Source organism: Oryx dammah, unplaced genomic scaffold (assembly GCF_014754425.2).
Source record: "Oryx dammah isolate SB20612 unplaced genomic scaffold, SCBI_Odam_1.1 HiC_scaffold_2, whole genome shotgun sequence".
Taxonomy (NCBI): domain Eukaryota; kingdom Metazoa; phylum Chordata; class Mammalia; order Artiodactyla; family Bovidae; genus Oryx; species Oryx dammah.
This window is the reverse complement of record NW_024070186.1, coordinates 164,764,411-164,782,701: the sequence shown is the minus strand read 5'-3', so window position 1 is coordinate 164,782,701 and position 18,291 is coordinate 164,764,411. Positions and strand designations below refer to the sequence as shown.

Below are 18,291 nucleotides of genomic sequence, written 5' to 3'. Positions count from 1 at the left end.
GTACACAGTGGGCACTCAGGACATTCTTTTGAGAATGCACATGGATTACCCCCTTAGCCCAGACCTTCGGTGCCTCCATCACTGTGTGGCAGGCCCAGCTTGGCTCAGAAGGCCCTCTGGATCCGTGCCCTGGCTTTTTCTTTGGCCTGGTCTCCAGGCTCTTCCCATCTCCTCGTCTTTGTGATATACTCATGCTGAACACCACAGACCTGCCTGCCTCACCGAGCCTTCTGCTAGCTATTCTCTTGGTCTGGAATGCCTTCTACCCCTCCTCTGAGTCACTGGAGCAGTTCTCACTCAACCGTGAAGTTGAAATTCAGGGGCCTGACTTCCACCCTGCCTTGGGCCTGTCCTTTTTTCACAAACAGCGTCCTCCTGTATCCCGGTCCTTACGCGGGCCCATGGCAGGTGAGCCGAGGGCCACACCTTGTCCACCCCTGACACGTGGTATACCTTGGATGAACTCTGATGAACTGAATGGCCTCAGCAGGCTTCCCGAGGCAGACTTAACGCAGGCACAGAATTCCCCCAAGACATCCTGAAGAGTTACAATTAAGCACTTATACGTGCTTAATAAGAACCTGCCAAACGAGTCCTTACCAAAACCATTTCTAACCAAAAAGACCACTTATACGCAGATGTTTCCATTATAAACATTTTGTTTTTAATTTAAGAATACTGATGAACACAGGAAAGATTGAATTCATGGAATTGGGCGTAGGGTCATCCGATACATTGTGACGTGTTAATTTCTTTATCATTTATTGGCACTGTCAACAGAATACTGTAAACAAGATCACTTTGTATGCGGGTAAGTCGGCGAGGTTCCCTAGCTATGGTTTTCTACCGTGAGTTGATATATATATAGATATAGACACGTATAGATATATAGACAGATGAATGTTGTGCACAACTTTGCATGGTTACTGAGTGTCAGTAAAAATTATTTAAAAAAAAAACCACCCATTTATAGTAAAAGTGAGGATGTGCTAAGATTTGCTATTACTGGACCTTGTTTTTCTGTAAAAGGGATGAGATTTCCTAGCGACATGTACTAAACTCCATGGCACTAATGTGGGATGGATTCATTTCCAGACCATAGGTCACAAAAACTCTTCTGCACCTGTCTTCTGCTCTCCCTGTGTTCCACTAACCTCTGACAGTTTCTTGAACACTGCTGAGAATCTTTACCTTGAAATTCTTCCAGCTAGACCCCCCACCCCCAAAAGAGGATGTCTCAGGAACTCACTCAGCCCTGAGTCAATGAGATAAATAGCTTAAAAAGTTTTCTAAGAAGTAACTTCCCTTGGTAAGGAGTGAATAAGTCTGGTCCTGACTCTCCAGATTTAAAAAAAAAAAATTTCATTTATCTGTCCATGCCCTATGGGGAGAGAACAAAATATTGGAGCCACTCTCTCCACCAAAGAGTGCCATGTTTCTGGTTGTGCACTGGCTTAAAAACCTTTTGGACTCCAGGAACCTCACTGTATGTTTGGATCCAATGCTAAGGTTCTCCAGAGAAAGCATATGTGAAGTATGGTTTGGTTTGCATTTTGCTTGTTTGTTAAATAAGGCCTTGAATCTTGGGATATTGCCTGTGGAATCTGGATCCCCTGTGAAAGGTGTGAGGCTGTGAACGGGTGTGTCTCTGCATATGCTGTTCCCTTTCTGCAACACTTCCTTGCTTTGTCTGCTAGGTGAACTCTTACGCATCCTGCAAAAGCCTGCTTAAATGTCACTTTCTCCTTGGACCCTCCTCTGACCCTTAGATGGATCAGGTCACTCCCTCTGATTTCCTGATGTTCCCACACATACTGCTGTTATGGCACTTGCCATTCTGCATTGATTGTTGGTTTAAGAGTCTGTTGTTCCCAATGGGAGGGTGAGTCCCTTGAGAACAGGGACTAGGTTTCATTTCGCCTTTGGATTTCTAGTGCTTAGCACTGGGCCTGGGACAGAGCAGGTATTTAATGCAAGTTTCATGAATGAATGACTGGATAAATAAATGAATCTACAAGTGAGTGAAAGTTGTAGAGAGAGGGAACTCCATTTAGCTGGCAGTGCACATGCCCTCGGACACAGCAGAGCTCCTTAAAAGCAACAGACTGGCACTGAGTGCAGGATGTGGGGTGAACCAGGATTCACGGATCTGTCCGTGTTCTTGTTAAACAGGTGAGTTTGCCTTTGACTCTCGGCAAAGATAGGTTGATGACCAAATCTGCTGAACAGTGGAAGCGGGAAGAAAAAACCAAAGCACTTTGAGATCTTTGGATGATTAGTTATTAAAAGAGAAAAGTGCTGAATTGAGATTCTTGATCTGTCCGGCTCCCCAAAACAGTCAACCAAGGCATGGGGAGACCCCAGTGGCTTCCTTTTGGACAGACTTCCTTCATCTACCCACTAAACCACACCTCATTGCTCTAGGATGACCTGCCGCTCTGTTTTAGAAGCATCTGAAGTCAAATCAATCAGTTGCAAAATTGTCTCACCTCCAGGAGAGACCCCCTGAACCTCAGCCATCCTCTAGTGAATCCTCTTAAGCATCTACTGCCTGGTCCTCTCACACTCAAGCATGGCAGGAAAATCTCTGACTCAGAGCAATAACGACAAGGGAATCGCCGCGCCCTGACAGGCTGCATTTTCCTGCCTGGAGCTCTGCGTTTAATGAGTGACGGCTCCCTCAAGAAGAAACCTGGTCCTGTGACCAATTCCCTCTGATGGAGCGGAAAAGCTGTTCCTGGGGTGCTGCTCATGTGGAGCAGAGGTGGGTGAGCAGAAGCTAGAGAAAGGGCTCCCCCCAGACCAGGGGTCCAAAGTCAGACCCTAGAAGCTGGGGGGACAGGAAGGAGGGGGTGTCTCTGCTGTCCCCGGCTTGGGCTGACACTCCCGGGAGTGTGTCTCAGGGTGATGGGCTACAGCTTTCCTTCCCAGGAGGGAGGTCTGGGCTGACGCCTAACAGGAGGGAGGGGACTTGGGGAATGAGAGGGGGACTAAGACCTGTTGGTGATGCCGCCCAGAGATTCTCCCCCTCAAGGAGAGAATTCACAGTTTGGAGAGGAATCCCCAGATGCATTGGGGAAGTGGCTACAAGACCCCCTTCCCACAGCCTGAAGCTCAGTCCCGTGTCCCTGCCATCCTGCCTTCCCGCGCTGTGCCCTGCCCATCACTGCACTGCCCAGGGGACATGCTCAGGGGGGATGAGGGGACGCGAGGCTGTTTGCATAGGACAGGGGAGAGAGAACCAGCATCCTCCCCTCTCTGAATGTGTCCCTTGAGTGGAACGGAACCCAGGAGTCCCAGCCGCCAGCCCAGTAGCAGGTGTCATCCCCTTGACTGGCTTCCAAAGGTACTGGGGCGTCCCCGGAGGGCAGTTACGTGGCCAGGACCCCCGGGGACCATCCTAAGACAGTCCAGGTCTCAAGCAGAATCTCTGAGCTGAAAACCAATGTGCGCCACCGGCTACGGAGACCCCAACCAGCCCCTCCCGGCCCCCAAGCCACCACAGACATCCCCTCCTCTTCACGAGTAACCCTCCAGTTTATGCCTTCACCTCTGAAACTTTGAGTGAAAACATGAATTAGGCGAACTAATCAATTGGACAACGGTTGAGGTCGGGCCGTCCTCAGAGCGTGGAGGAGAGGGCTTCTTTACTTGAAATCAGCTAGGATGTCACTAAAGATGTTGAGGAACAGGTGCGCGTGGTGATCTCGGAAGACCAGAGTGGGACGGAAGCGGATGGACTTGTCGCCGCAGCCCCCCAGCATCAGGCCTGGAAGGAGAGGCAAGGGGTGGGTGGGTTAGGGGCTCGGGCTCAGAGTCACCTGCTGGGGGTCCACCAGGGGGCTGGTCACACAGGGGTGCTACCATCCATCTGGACTGTTTCATTCTTCCCCTAGCCACCCATCCAGCCTTCCTTATCGTTCTCTCCCATCACCCAGCTCACCCACCCTTCTCTCTTCCCTCCCTCCCTTCCAACTGCAAATGCCAGCTCTGTTGCCCCAAACTAGCCCTGCTGATTCAGGAGAAACCCTGAGTCCAAGTCCCTACCTTCCAGGAACTCATGGTGCGGCAGGGAGAGAAAACAAGTAAAGAACTAAATTACAGCAGTTCCCTGGTGGTCCAGTGGTTAAGAATCGGCCTGCCAGTGCAGGGGACACGGGTTTGATCCCTGGTCCAGGAAGATCCCACATGCCAAGGAGCAACTAAGCCCGTGTGCCACGCGTGCTATAGAGCCCGTGCTCTGCCACGAGAGAAGCCGCCACAATGAGAAGCCCGCAAGCCACGCCCCTGCTCCCTGCAACTAGAGAAAGCCTTAGTGCAGCCAAAAGTAACTGCATAAATACAATTACGAAAAAAAGAAGTAAATTACAAAAGTGTGGGCAGGTCAGCAGCATGTCCAAGAGACAGAATCTGCTTATTATTATTATTTTTTAGCATACAGGATCTTAGTTCCCCAACCAGGGAGGGAACCTGTGGTCCCAGCAGTGAAAGTGCCGAGTCTTAACCACTGGACGCTAGGGAGTTCCTGGAACTTATTTTTAAAATCTACTTATGGCCTGTGGGAATCTTAGTTTCCCAGACCAGGGTTTGAACTCATGCCCCATCCAGTGGAAGCGCAGAGTCTTAACCACTGGACCACCAGTGAATTCCTGGAATCTGCTTATTTTATTTTAAAAATCTATTTATTTATGGCCTGGGGGAATCTTAGTGTCCTGGACCAGGGACAGAACCTGCGCCCCCTGCAGGGGAAGCGCAGAGTCTTAACCACTGGACCATCAGGGAGTCCCCAGAATGTGCTTATTTTAAAGGGCAACTTCACCTTTGACTAGATTGGGGTCCTTGCCTGGGGTGTACAGCGTCTCTGAGACTTTTTTTTTTTTTTTCCATTCTCAAGAAGAGATGAATTACCCTGCCCTTCAGGGTTGCGGCTGGGATCCTCTAAGATGGTCCACGTGAAAGACACCGGCTTAGACACCCAGCAGGCACTCTGATCTCCCCCACTTAAAACTTCTAGGGCTCCCATAGCTCTCAGGAGAAAGTCTGGAATCTTGAACATCATCCACCTGAACCTGACTGCCTCTGTCCCTTGTCACACTCTAAGCCCCGTCTCACCCAGCTAAAGGAACACCTCCCTCCCTCTGCCCAAAATGCTCCTTCTCACCTTCTTCACCTGGCCAACTGCTATTCACCCAGCAAAATGCTGCTTCCTCCAGGAAGCCTTCCCTGATTTCCTGGACATTTTCCCCAGCTATTTTCTCTCTAGCTCTTTTCTTCCATCCTAGGACTTAAAACTGTAATAGATTGTTTCTGAAATATTCTCCTTCATGTCACCCCTTCCTGCTAGACTGAAAGTTCCTTGAAGGAAGTTTTCCTGATCCTCTCCAGCATGGGCACCACTCACCTATTCGGGGAATATTGCCGCATGAATCAACATATAAAGAAAGCTCCCTGGTAACTTTCTCTTAAGAAAGGAGATTCAGACTATTTTTAGTCCCTTGAAGGTTCACCTGTGCCCCAACTGGGCCCCCCACCAGGAACTGTGGTCACTCCCCGCCCCGGCCCGGGTGTCTTACCTTTGTTTCTGGCTATTGAAATGAGTTTGTTCCGCATGGATTCATCTGGAGTGTCAAAGGAGCAGAAGGTGCCTCGCCCTCTGACTCTGCTGATGAGCTGGGGGAACCGGGCCTGCAGTCGGGAGACAAGGCTGGCATTAGTGCAAAGAAAGTCAAGACTTCTCCGGTGGTCCAGGGGTTAAGAATCCGCCTGCCAATGCAGGGGACGTGGGCTCCATCCCTGGTCCGGGAAGATCCCATGTCCTGCGGGGCAGCTAGGCCCCGTGCACCACAATGACTGAGGCCCGCATCCTAGAGCCGGTGCTCCGCAGCAAGAGAAGCCACCGCAACAAGAAGCCTGAATGCCGCAACTAGAGGTTAGCCCCTGCTCACTGCAACTAGGGAAAGCCCACACAGCAACAAAGACCCAGTGCAGTAAAAGAGAAAAGAGCCAAGGCAGCCATCAGTTCACATGGACCTCGTGGCCACTCGGCTCAGGGTAGGGACAGCCTCAGAACAACAGGATCCTTGCAGAGCCCGGCTGGCCCTGGCATGTCCACACTCCGGCACCGACAACTGCAACTGGGGCCCAGCTGTCCCCCCAGGGGACACAGAAGTGTCCGACATTTCCCCTGCCACCCTGGCAACGGGGGAGGGAACGGGCAGCAGGAGGGAAGGTCCTGCTTCCATCCTTCCCAGAGGCTTTTTCTAGCACCTGCTCCAGCCCAGCCTCAGTCTAAATGCAAATTCAGTCCAAGAAAAGAAAAAGAAATCCCCCTTCGAGCTACCTGCAGCACAGTTGGAGGGGCTCAGCTGTCTCAGCAGCCACACTTAACCCCTTCAGCGTCTGCAATCAGGCAGACCTGGGTTTAAAGCTCCCCATTCCCGTCCAGATAATGAGGAGTACTGTAAGGAATATGCTTTGCACAGGCCTGTACTATAATTAACAGAGCTTCTTTGAAAAATAAGAATGACTTTCTCATCACCCCCAGGCGAAGGGCTGGGAGCAGTAAAAAGTACATCGTGGAATAACATCTTGAAAACAAGATGTTGAAGTACTGATGTGACTGATGGAAAACCATTAGTGACTGTTCCCAGAGCCTTGAGGGAGTTGCTGAGAAAGGGCCTCACTAGCTGAAGCGCTAAACAGAGTCATGGAAGGCCTGAAGGTTTGACATTGAGGACTGTGCATTGTATATCTTTATCCCCAATCTGAGATTGTAAAGAACAGATATCTCTGGAGCACGTACCAGGAAAGGAAAAAGGAAAGTGAAGTCGCTCAGCTGTGTCTGACTCTTTGCGACCCCATGGACTGTAGCCTACCAGGCTCCTCTGTCCATGGGATTTTCCAGGCAAGGGTACTAGAGTGGGTTGCCGTTTCCTTCATTGGAAAGACTGATGCTGAAGCTGAAACCCCAATACTTTGGCCACCTGATGCAAAGAACTGACTCATTGGAAAAGACCCCGATGCTGGGAAAGATTGAAGGCAGGATGAAAGGGGACGACAGAGGATGAGATGGTTGGATGGCATCACTGACTCGATGGACATGAGTTTGAGCACACTCTGGAAGTTGGTGATAGGCAGGGAAGTCTGGTGTGCTGTAGTTCATGGGGTCACAAAGAGTTGGACACAACTGAGCAACTGAACTAACTCTTGTTGCAGAACATGGGCTATAAGCAGGGAGGCTTCAGCAGTTGCGGCTCCAGGACTCTAGAGCACAGGCTCAATAGCTGTGGCGTATGGACTTAGTTGCTCTGACATGTGGGATCTTGTCAGATCAGGGATGGGACCCGAGTCTCCTGAATTGGCTGGCGGATTCTTTACCACTGACCCACCAAGGAAGCTCCAGACAAGCAACTTCTAATTTTTCAGTGTAAATATATCCCAAATGTTGCATGGGATATATTTGTGCTAAAAAAAAAATTAATTCTCATCTTTTAAATTTAACTGAGAGTCTTGTAATTTGCTAACTCTCACATCCCTATCTGGGGAGGAGGAAGTTGGTCCCTGAAGCTCCTGCCTCTTCCCTGTGATGGGAACCAAGTCTAGTACCCTCCTTTCTCCCCTGGGCTTTGGACTTATGAAATTTAAATGTAACTGGGGGATCCTGCATTTATTTTCCCTTGAAATGCAGTAATCCTATTCTGAGGATTAAATGAGATAATGCACTTAACACAATGCTTGGCACAGAGCAAATTTTCAATTGATGGAAAAATAATTTTAAAAAGGATGATGTCTTTGATCATGTCAGAGGGGTGAACACTGGCAAAGAACAGGGACTTTGAAGGCCACCAGAATCAGGTTCAAATCCCAGGGGAAGTCCTCCTTGGTGGTCCAGAGGCCAAGACTCCATACTTCCAATGCTGGGGGCCTGGGTTCCACCCCTGGTGGAGGAACTAGATCCCACCTGCTGCAACTAAAGATCCTGTGTGCTGCAATTTAGAGCCGGTGCAGACAAAGAAATAAGTACATTTTAAAAAGAAAGAAAGAAAAAGAAGCACAGTAGAAGCTGTGTAACTTTGGACAAGTTAATAACTCTCTACTCCTCTGTTTCCTCATCTGTAAAATGGGGATAATAGTGGTGTCTCCATCATTAGCATGACTGTTGGACTTAAACAGGAATGCACGAGGCCCCTTGTTAGAGGACTCGGCAGGAGCAGCCTCTCAATCAGTGGACGCTGTTCTCACTACCGTCCCTCCTCCCTTCAACGTCAACAGCACTGTCAGCATCAGCAGCATCATCAGCGGTTCTGCTGAGCTCACCAGGGACTGGCTGCTTCAAGCTCCCGGAGAAAGGAAGGGCTCTTTCTGTCCAGCCATCTGGGGAGGGTCAGCTCTCCTCCTAACTCCCGGGCTGGACTGGCCAGTCCTGGAGACACTGTGGTTCCTCCCAGCAACATCCCCCACCCCTTAAATCTAGGAGAGTGTGTTGTGCAGGGAATAGACACAACAAAGGCAAATAATTATAATAGAATAATTATAATAGGGAGCTCTAATGTCCAATGAGGTGGCCACATGTGGCTGTTGAAATGTGAGTTCAAATTGAGGTATTCCCTAAGTGACTGAGGGCAGGAGAAGAAGGGGGCAACAGAGAATGAGATGGTTGGATGGCATCACTGATTCAATGGACTTGAGTTTGAGCAAACTCTGGGAGATAGTGAAGGACAGGGAAGCCTGCTGTGCTGCAGTCCATGGGGTTGCAAAAGTAGGACACGACTTCGTGACTGAACAACAACTAAGTGTAAAATATATACTGGGTTTCAAAGACTTATAAGAAGAAGAATGTGAAATATCACGTTATTTTCTATATTGATGGCATGTTGAAATAATAATATTTTGGATATGATGGGTGAAGTAAAATATATTATTGAAATTAACTTCACCTGCTTCTTTTTAACTTTTAGTATGGCTACTAGGACCTTTGAAATTATGTGTATAGCTTGCAATCTTGACTGTAAGCAAAACTGATGTTTTTGAATTGTGGTGCTGGAGAAGACTCTTGAGAGTCCCTTGGACTGCAAGGAGATCAAACCAGTCAGTCCTAAAGAAAATCAATCCTGAATATTCATTGGAAGGACTGATGCTAAAGCTGAAACTCCAATATTTGGCCACCTGATGCGAAGAACTGACTCATTGGAAAAGACCCTGATGCTGGGAAAGATTGAAGGCAGGAGGAGAAGGGGACGACAGAGGATGGGATGGTTGGATGGCATCACCGACTCAAAGGACATGAATTTGAGCAAACTCCAGGAGATGGTGAAGGACAGGGAAACCTGGCGTGTTGCAGTCCATGGAGCCACAAAGAGTCGGACACGACTGAACAACGACAAAAGCGTGCAATCTGTCCCCCTGGAGAGCAATGCTACGGAGTGATCAGGGTGTAGAAGATGGTCCAGGGGAGGGAACAGGCGGCACACGGGTGGGAAGGAGAGGAGTGCTGGGGAGGTTTCTCAAAGGAGGGATGTCTGAACTCAGAGGAGGATGTTAGCAGAAAACTAGGAGCTCAGGAACCAGGAACAAGGTTGGAAATGAGGAGTAGGAAGGCGCTCCCTACAGAAACGGCACAGCCCATTCAGAATCGCTGGGGCAGTGGGTGCGATGCCACCCTGAAGGGCTCAGCTATTGCCCCAGGGGCCATGAGGAACCATGAGTGGGTGTCTTGGAGGGTTGGGATGGGGCCGGGGTGGCAGAGTACCTGGAGGTCGAGCAGTCCCGTGAGCAGGACCTTCCCAGCATGGGCTGCGTTGTTCAGCAGGTCCTCTCGCTTGATGACGTTGATGACCTCGGCCAGCAGCAGGTTCTTGGACGGGTCTCCCAGCCACGTGTTGAAGATCCGGTAAGGCTGGAATCAGAATCAGATATCACGGGGTATCAGAAAGGTTCCAGACGTAGCCTCAGACACACTTCTCCGCATTTAAGAGGAGAGAGACCAATCAGCAAGCAGTTGCTAAGGGCTGGGAGGATAACACATGGTCTCACCAAATTCTCTACACCCCAGCAACCTTGTAGGTCTTATGCGTGTGTGCTAAAGTTGCTTCAGTTGTGTTCGACTATTTGCGACCCTACAGACTGTAGCCTTTCAGACACCTCTGTCCAGGGGATTCTCCAGGCTAGAATACTGGAGTGGGTTAGCCATGCCCTCCTCCAGGGGATCTTCCTGATCCAGGGATTGAGCCCGCGTCTCCTGTATTGCAGGTGGATTCTTTACAGCTGAGCCACTGGGGAAGCCCTGTGGGTCTTCCAGTTACTACTATTAGGGACACCAACTCATCCAGGCCCTGGAAAATCCCTCAGTCCTGGGGAAACCGAGACAGTTGGCTCCTCATTACCACAATTCTTATTTTTATAAGGGATGAGCTGGGGTTCTGAGAGGTGAAGTGATTTGTCTGTGAAAATACAGCACTTTGGTGGAGTCAGGAGTGGACTGATGGCAGCCTGGCCCTTAAAGGCCACTCACTTTACTCCTCTTTCTGGCATCAGTGCACCCCAGCTGAAACACACTGCCCAGCCTCTCTTGCAATCAAGAGTGGCCACATGAGCAGATCTTAGGCAAAAGCGGGAGAGACAGAAACGTTGTGGGATTTCTGGGAAAGCTGCTTAAGGATGAGAAGTGGGCCACTCTGTCCTTGCCTCCTTTTTCCTTCCTACTGCCTCGAACTGAAATTTGAGGGCTGGAGCCCAAGCAGCCGTTTTGGATCATGAGGTGACCTTGAGGGTAGGAGCTATATGAAGGAATGATGGAAGTAGCGACCCTGGGCCCTTGATGACTCTGTGTGTGAGAGAGAGAGAAAGAAAGAGAGAATCTGTGTGTACATATGGCATTCCAGTAAAGTGGTTGAGAGCATGAGCTCTGGGTTTATATCTTGACTTTGTCACTTAACCGGCTGTGTGACCTTAAATAACTTACTTAACATCTTTGTGCCTGATTCCTCATTAGCAAAAGGGGAGGGAAAAACAACATTTACTTGGTTAGAGGTTGTAAGGATTAAAAGTACAAGCAGAGTACTTAGAACTGGGTCAGAGACAAAGGCGCTGTTCACGGCGGCAGCTATTGACAATATTTTTGCTTGTGCACAGAGAGAAAAATTAGAAGCCTGAAGATAGACTGCTATAAAGTCAACCCTGCAGAGAGAGTTGGGGTGATTGTAACCATTGCCTTTAAATTAGGTTGATAAGAAATAAGGCTTCAGAAACTTCTGTGAGACATTTAGGTATTTACTGAGTGCCTTGTTGGTGAGAAAGAAGCAGTTAAGAGAAAGCAACGCCCCCTGCCCTGGAAAGCAGAGGTGGGGGGGCAGGCAGACGGGATCCCCACTCACAGCGTTGGGCCGCAACTCCTCCTTGTGGAAGAAGCCCCCGGTCATCATCTTCTTGCTGAAGGTCATCACGTCCGCCGGGTCATCCAAGCCCCAGTGCTCGTGGGCCCAGAACTTGCCGGTGCAGCCTCCTCCAGTCTGGACCTCGTCCACCAAGAAGGCACAGCCGTGCTGGCGCAGGCGGGGTGAGGGAGAGATGAAGACCGCGCGCACCTCGCCCACCTCGGACCTCGGATCCCCGAATCCAGCCCAAGAGCCACTGCTTTCTGAACCTCACACCCAGCCCGTGTTCTCAGGCTGTGCAAAACCAAACGAAGGCTTAGGAGGGCTGTTCCTGCAGGGCTGTGTCTGCGTGTGGCCTCCCACTGCCCAACTGGAACAAAATCGGAACATCAAAGGCTCCTTGAACCACTCGCTTTGGTCCCTGAGCAGGCCAACATGCTCAGAAGGAGGTGTGTCCCAATCCTAAGGCAGTCCCATTTCCCAAACTTCAGGTGCCGTGTTTGCCAGCTCTGCTCAGGACCCAGACTATTGTTATTATTGGTTTTAATTTTTTTCTTTTTTAAATTTTGGCCACACCATGCTATAGGCAGGATCTTAGTTCCCAGAGCAGGGACTGAACCCTTGGCCCTTCAGTGGAATCGCAGAGTCCTAACCAGTAGACCACAAGGGAAGTCCACCTGGACTATTATTTACTTAGCATCTGTGCTTAAGTCAATTTTTATCACCTTTATTCATAAACTGACTGTTTGGATGGGCCAGCTATACATGCAAGACACATTAAAATAGATATGCGGGCATGCTAAATGCTTCAGTCGTGTCCGACTCTTTGCAACCCTGTGGACTGTAGCCCACCAGAATCCTCTGTTCATGGGATTCTCCAGGCAAGAATACTGAAGAGGGTTGTCATTCCCTTCTCCAGGGGATCTTCCCAACCCAGGGATCAAACCCACATCTCTTATGTCTCCTGCATTGGCAGGTGGGTTCTTTACCACTAGCATCATCTAAAAGTGAAAGTTGCTTAGGATCTTCCCAACCCAGGGATCAAACCCAGGTCTCCCGCATTGCAGGCGGGTTCTTTACCAGCTGAGCCACAAAGGAAGCCCACAGGGTCATCTGGGAAGACCAAAATAGATATGATATTTAAGTTTGTTCATTTGGTTTCTGTGGAGAGTGAACCATAATGGGCTGAAAGATGAGGTGGGATCCCTAGAAAGAAAAGGGACGAGGGGGCTGAGGCTTTCCCTGGGACATTCTCTTGTTTGGGAATGTCCCTAAGATGGAAACTGCCTGCAAAGCAGGAGACCTGGGTTTGATCTCTGGGTTGGGAAGATCCCCTGGATAAGGAAATGGCAACCCACTCCAGTATTCTGGCTTGGAGAATCCCATGGACAGAGGAGCCTGGAGGGCTACCGTCCATGGGGTTGCAAAGAGTTGGACTTAGCGACTAAACCACCACCACCACCTAAGATGGCAAGTTGGAGGCTGACTTTGGAAGAAGATTTTAGGGAAGAATTCCCTGTCCTGCCGTCAGCCCCACGTTTTCTACCCACAAGGCCCACAGGTGGCCTCTGAACTTCTGGAAGTTTACAAGGAGTCCAGGCTCACCCTTTGCTCTGGAAAACCAACTAACCGGCCCCGTGCACTGACCTTCCTGGAGATGTCTCTCAGCTTCCGGAAGAAGTCGTCCGATGCGTGGTTGTCTCCACCCTCAGACTGGATGGGTTCCACAATGATGCCGGCCACCGTCCTCTTCTTCTTCCGGTATTTCACGATCAGGTCCTCCACCTGGATTCCAAAGGGGGACGGGTGTGGGGGCTCTTGGGCAGCTCCCAAGGAGGATGGGCATGGGGGGGTGCTGTGGACCCCTGGAAGTTATGCTGACGATGTCATGGTGCCTTATCATTAGAATATACAGTGGAGAAAAGACGGTTTCTCTTTAGCAAGTGGTGCTGGGAAACCTGGACAGCTGCATGGCAGTCAATGAAGTCAGAACACACCCTCATGCCATACACAAAGTAAACTCAAAATGGCTTAAAGACTTAGACATAGACACGACACCACAAAACTCCTAGGACAGAACATAGGCGAAACATTCCCTGACAAAAATTTTAGCAACATTTCCTTAGGTCGGTCTCCCAGGCAATAGAAATAAAAGCAAAAATAAATAAACGAGACCTAATCAAATGTATAAGCTTTTGTATAGTGAAAGAAACCATAAGCAAAACAAAAAGACAACCAATGAACTGGGAGAAAAAGCTTGCAAATGATGGGACAGACAAGGGCTCAATTTCTAAAATATACAAACAGCTCATATAACTCAGTAACACAAAAACCAAATGACCCAATCAAAAAATGGTCAGGAGGCCTAAATAGACATTTCTCCAAAGAAGGCATAGAGATGGCCAACAGGCACATAAAAAGATGCTCAACATCACTAATTATTAGAGAAATGCAAATCAAAAGTACAGTAAGTTACAACCTCACACCAGTCAGAATGGCCACCATCAAAAGTGTACAAATAATAAATGCTGGAGAGGATGTGGAGAAATGGACACCCTTCTACATTAAAATCATTAAAAAAACATTGAAGTATAGTTAATTTACAGTGTTGTGTTAGTTGCTGGTATAAAGCAAACTAAGTTACACACACACACACACACACACACACACACACATTCTTTTTCAGATTCTCCTTCCCTATAGGTCATTACAAGAAAAAAAAGTTTTTAACTGTTAACAGTGATGGAGTAGTAAGAAAAGCATCTGATTTTCCCCAAGTGGTTATATTTCTTGGAGTCTTGTTCTAAAACAGGCATCATCTTATAAATAATCAAGGACTAGTAATTGTGATACTTTATTACTAATTAAATAATTATACTTAATTAAAAAAACTCAAACCACATACCCAGATAGAGTAACAAGTGCAATCTTTCTCTGTTATGGAGAATTAAAGAAAAATCATCTGTGTGAATGATGTAATTTTGGTCTCTGCCTCGCCAATGGCCCCAAGGAAGCTGTCAGACGCCTTTTTTTTGCTTTGAGTGTCATTTCCAATTTGTCATTGCATGGCTATTTTCCCATTTATTTGTCTAGCGCTGTGTTTCTCACTAGTCTGCACTTTCTGATAGGATGCAGAAGAGACACATGTCTATCCAGCACTTGGAATGCAGCTGGTCCAAACTGAAATGTGTTTTACGTCTAAAATACACCCAGCAGTTCAAAGGTTTAACAAAAAAAAAAAATAAAAATATCTCATCAATAATTTAAAAATATTAATGACATATTGACATAGTAATATTTTGAGATACACTGGGTTCAATAAAATGTTATTAAAATTATTCTCCCAGGTCTTTTTACTTTTTTAAAAATATGAGTAGAAAGGCTGTGGGGACATGTGGCTGGCCTTATTTTGCTTGGACTCCATTATCTTGCTTCTTTTATTTACCACTAAATAGCCAGGTGGCTCAGTGGTAAAGAATTTGCCTGCAATGCAGGAGATGTGGGTTCGATCCCTGGATTGGGAAGACCCTCTGAAGCAGGAAATGACAACGCACTCCAATATTTTTGTCTTGAAAAATCTCACGGACAGAGGAGCCAGGCAGGCTACAGTCCATAGGGTTGCAAAAGAGTCGGATATGACTTAGTGACTGAACCAGGACCACAATGAAATCCCTAGCACCCAGCTTCACACCTAGTAGGTGAAACCTATTAATTCAAAAGAAAGAGGTGGGTAAGAGGCAAACCAGCCTTATTTGAGCTCAAATCCAAATCTGAAGAGTGATAGCCACTCCCCACCTGCCCCCTCAAACAACAGAATGCTTTCAATGTCTTACATGGAACCCTAATATCTGGGACAGATCAAGGGGGGGGCTGTTGGTTGAAGTGAAGGCGTGGTGACCAGGGTTGCCCATCCTCAGCCCCTCCCCCACCCCTGCAACCGCCAGGGCTCCCCCTAAAGCCCCAGGAGTCTGGCGAAGACTGACACACAGGGGACTAGAGGATCCCTTAGAATCAGTTTTCCTATGAGCTGTCCCATATTCTTTCCATCAGTTCATTTTCTCTTATTCTGGAGTCAGTGAAGTTTGTCCCCAAAGAAACTTAAATGATACAGAAGTTGGTCCCAGAAGCCGAGTGATGGAGGCTGGGTGGCAAAATCAGTGTCTCATTACCTTTCCTAACATGGAGCATTGGGACACGTGGCTCCCTGTCCCTCTGTCCCACCCAGGGAGTGCCACATGGATCCCCAGACACTCTGTGTGTATTCCTCTTATCTGGGCTAATTCTTGGGGTGCTAAGGGTCAGGATGGGGTGTTGAGGAGAAGACTGGGAGGGTCCGGGTGTTACCTCTTCTAGACAGCGGGCCTCCTCTTGTTGGTTCTCTTTCACAAACTCTTCCAGAGGATATTTCAGCCGTGGGAACGGTGCGATGGGCCAGTCGAAGGAGGGGATGTCGATCTTGTGAATGGCTTTGGAGTGCGTGGTTGCTAAGCAACCTAAGCCCAGCAGAACAGAAGAGCAGAGGTTGGCTCGGGGAAGGAGGGTGGACCGTTTTTGTTTTTTTTTTTTTTTTTAAGAATCTCAAAAGTTTGTGAATTTATTAAATTTTATGTTTTGGATCACAGAAAATGAAGATTGGACTTCTCATAAACAGAATTAACCCCTCTATCCATTACATCATTATATCACCGACTCATTACATCATTATAGGACCAACTCAATGGACATGAATTTGAGCAAATTCTGGGAGGTAGTGAAGCCTGGTGTGCTAAAGTCCATGGGGTTGCAAAGAGTCAGATACCACTTAGCGAGTGAACAACAACAACAACAAATCCATTACATGGTCTTTCTAAACATTCACGAATGCCTGGTTTTAATCACAGTAGTTATAAAAACTTTAGGGCAGGTCAAGATACACCCTTAATTCCCAAAGTCTTTATCTAATTATTAGATTTTTTTTTTAAAGGCAAAGATTGTACTTTTTTCATTTCAGAACTACTATGCCTTCAGTAAAGCAGGACCACAGCAAATGCTTTTTATTTATGTTTAAATTTACTTTTTAGTTGGAGTAAAATTGCTTTACAATATTGTGTTGGTTTCTGCCAGACTGTTTTTGAGAATGATATGGGGCAGCCTGGAAAGACCCGGTGCCCACAGAACCCCAGTTCTGGGAACATCCTGAAGCTGAAGGGGCACGCTTGTGTCTTTGTGTGTGTGTCTATGTGTCGTTGCTTTCTGACTTATCACAGACTAACTCTTTGAAGGCAGAGCGGCAAGGGTTTAAATCCTAGCTCTGCCACTGAATGGCCTTGAATGTTCCTTCCCTTGCTGAGCCTCCCCTAGTCTTCATGGAATGGTGTGCAATCAAGGAGACACTAAGTAGAAGCCGCCATGCCCGATCAGAGGCAGCTATTGCTATTGTTGTTATTATTACTCTACTTGCCACCTCCGGATCCCACGGCCCTCCTTACCCATGGTCCTCCCGTGGAAAGCACCCATGAAGGAGAGGATGCTGTAGTCAGGGCACCCAGGGGCCTGGAACCAGGAAACAACCATCGGTCAGGATTGTGAACTAGGGACCTAGGTGGCTGCTCCCATGAACCTCGAGGAGCATGAAATCTCAGAGGACCCAGGGGTCCCCTTGCAGGTAGAAGTTACAAACTGGACACCAGAGGTCAAAATCCAGCCCGTGGATTTTTTTCTTTTTTAAATCTAGAGGTTTCATGAGATACATTTCTGAACCTCTGTCTTCTCACAAGTTCTGCATCACGGGCGCTCATCTTTCCTGTCAAGCCTGAAGGTGGGTGGGTGTGCTGCCCCAGGGCCCCCACCACCCCCTTTCTCCTTGCCATCACCACCCCAGCTGTCGATGGACTCTTCAAGTTCCTCCCAGCCCCTCTCCCTTCCCTGCTTTGGTGGCTCTGACTCCCACAGCCCAAGGTGGGCCAGGTACCTGCAGCCCATGACCTGATGCTGAGCTGGGCCCCTCACAGGACACGCCCAGGCTTTGGACCAGCAGGAGGGGAGGGACACCAGTTTTCCCTGGCCCTCCAGGGCTGCCCCTGGGAGCAGGAGGAATTCACGAATGCCCAGGCCTCTCTTGGCCCTAAGCGAACGGCACAGCAGCACTGCCTTCTGACCCTCCACTCAGCAAGGAAATAAGACCTGCCTCCAGGCGACTCAGGAAGAGCCGCTGGGGACATTGCAGAGGCCACCCTGGGGGCCCCTGAGTCCCTCGGAGGTTGACCTGGCTCAACTCCATTGGGACCCCAAGACTCCCAGGAAAAACTCCAGGACCTTCTCCCACAAACTCCAGAACACCCTCTGGTCATTTTCCTTTGTTCATCTCCAAATGTGATATGAGATGCAGCTTGTTTTATTGCACTTCACAGATGTTGTGGGTTTTTTTTTTTTTTGTACAAACTGAGACACCCTCCAACTTGAGGAGGACAGGACCCCACGCACCCCAGGCCCCAGGACCTGGGCAGAGGGGGTGCTGGGCTCACCTGGTTGACCATGCACGTCTCCAGCTCCTCTTTGGAGAAACTCGACTGGCCCCTTTCCTTGCTCTGACAAAATGGAACAGAAAAGATTTTCAGAGATGCTCTGGGGCAGGGAGAGCTGCCACTTTGCACCCACATCTAGGCCACGAGGGGGTGCTTTCTCAAGAGCTGCTCACACATGTCAATGTTACATGTATGGACGGAGGCACGAAATTGTTCACAGTGCTCGAAATGAAACAGATGGACGGATAAGGTTCATCCCTGTTCTACTGGCAACAGTGAAGATCTGTGAGATGGTATGTTATTCCAGGTAAACTAGCGCAGGACACTGGGGAGGTTGTGTACCATTCTCTGCTGGGATATTTCGAAAGGCTTGACTAGCCAGTGGCCCTCCCTGGATTTTGGACATGGTCACTGAT

General features: G+C 48.6%; 1 protein-coding gene across 1 annotated transcript in view; it reads right to left on the bottom strand.

Annotated features, from left to right (window-relative positions):
• Positions 1-641: 641 nt before the first annotated feature.
• ABAT (4-aminobutyrate aminotransferase) overlaps positions 642-18,291 on the bottom strand; it is an 85,726-nt gene continuing 68,076 nt past the window's right edge. The window contains exons 9-16 of the mRNA XM_040230060.1: positions 17,876-17,938; positions 16,841-16,904; positions 15,717-15,865; positions 13,020-13,157; positions 11,373-11,540; positions 9,749-9,895; positions 5,574-5,685; positions 642-3,769 (exon numbers count right to left, since the gene is read on the bottom strand). Coding sequence (XP_040085994.1) covers positions 3,648-3,769; positions 5,574-5,685; positions 9,749-9,895; positions 11,373-11,540; positions 13,020-13,157; positions 15,717-15,865; positions 16,841-16,904; positions 17,876-17,938 — 963 coding nt within the window. The 3' untranslated portion in view covers positions 642-3,647. The remainder of the gene's footprint in view (positions 3,770-5,573; positions 5,686-9,748; positions 9,896-11,372; positions 11,541-13,019; positions 13,158-15,716; positions 15,866-16,840; positions 16,905-17,875; positions 17,939-18,291) is intronic.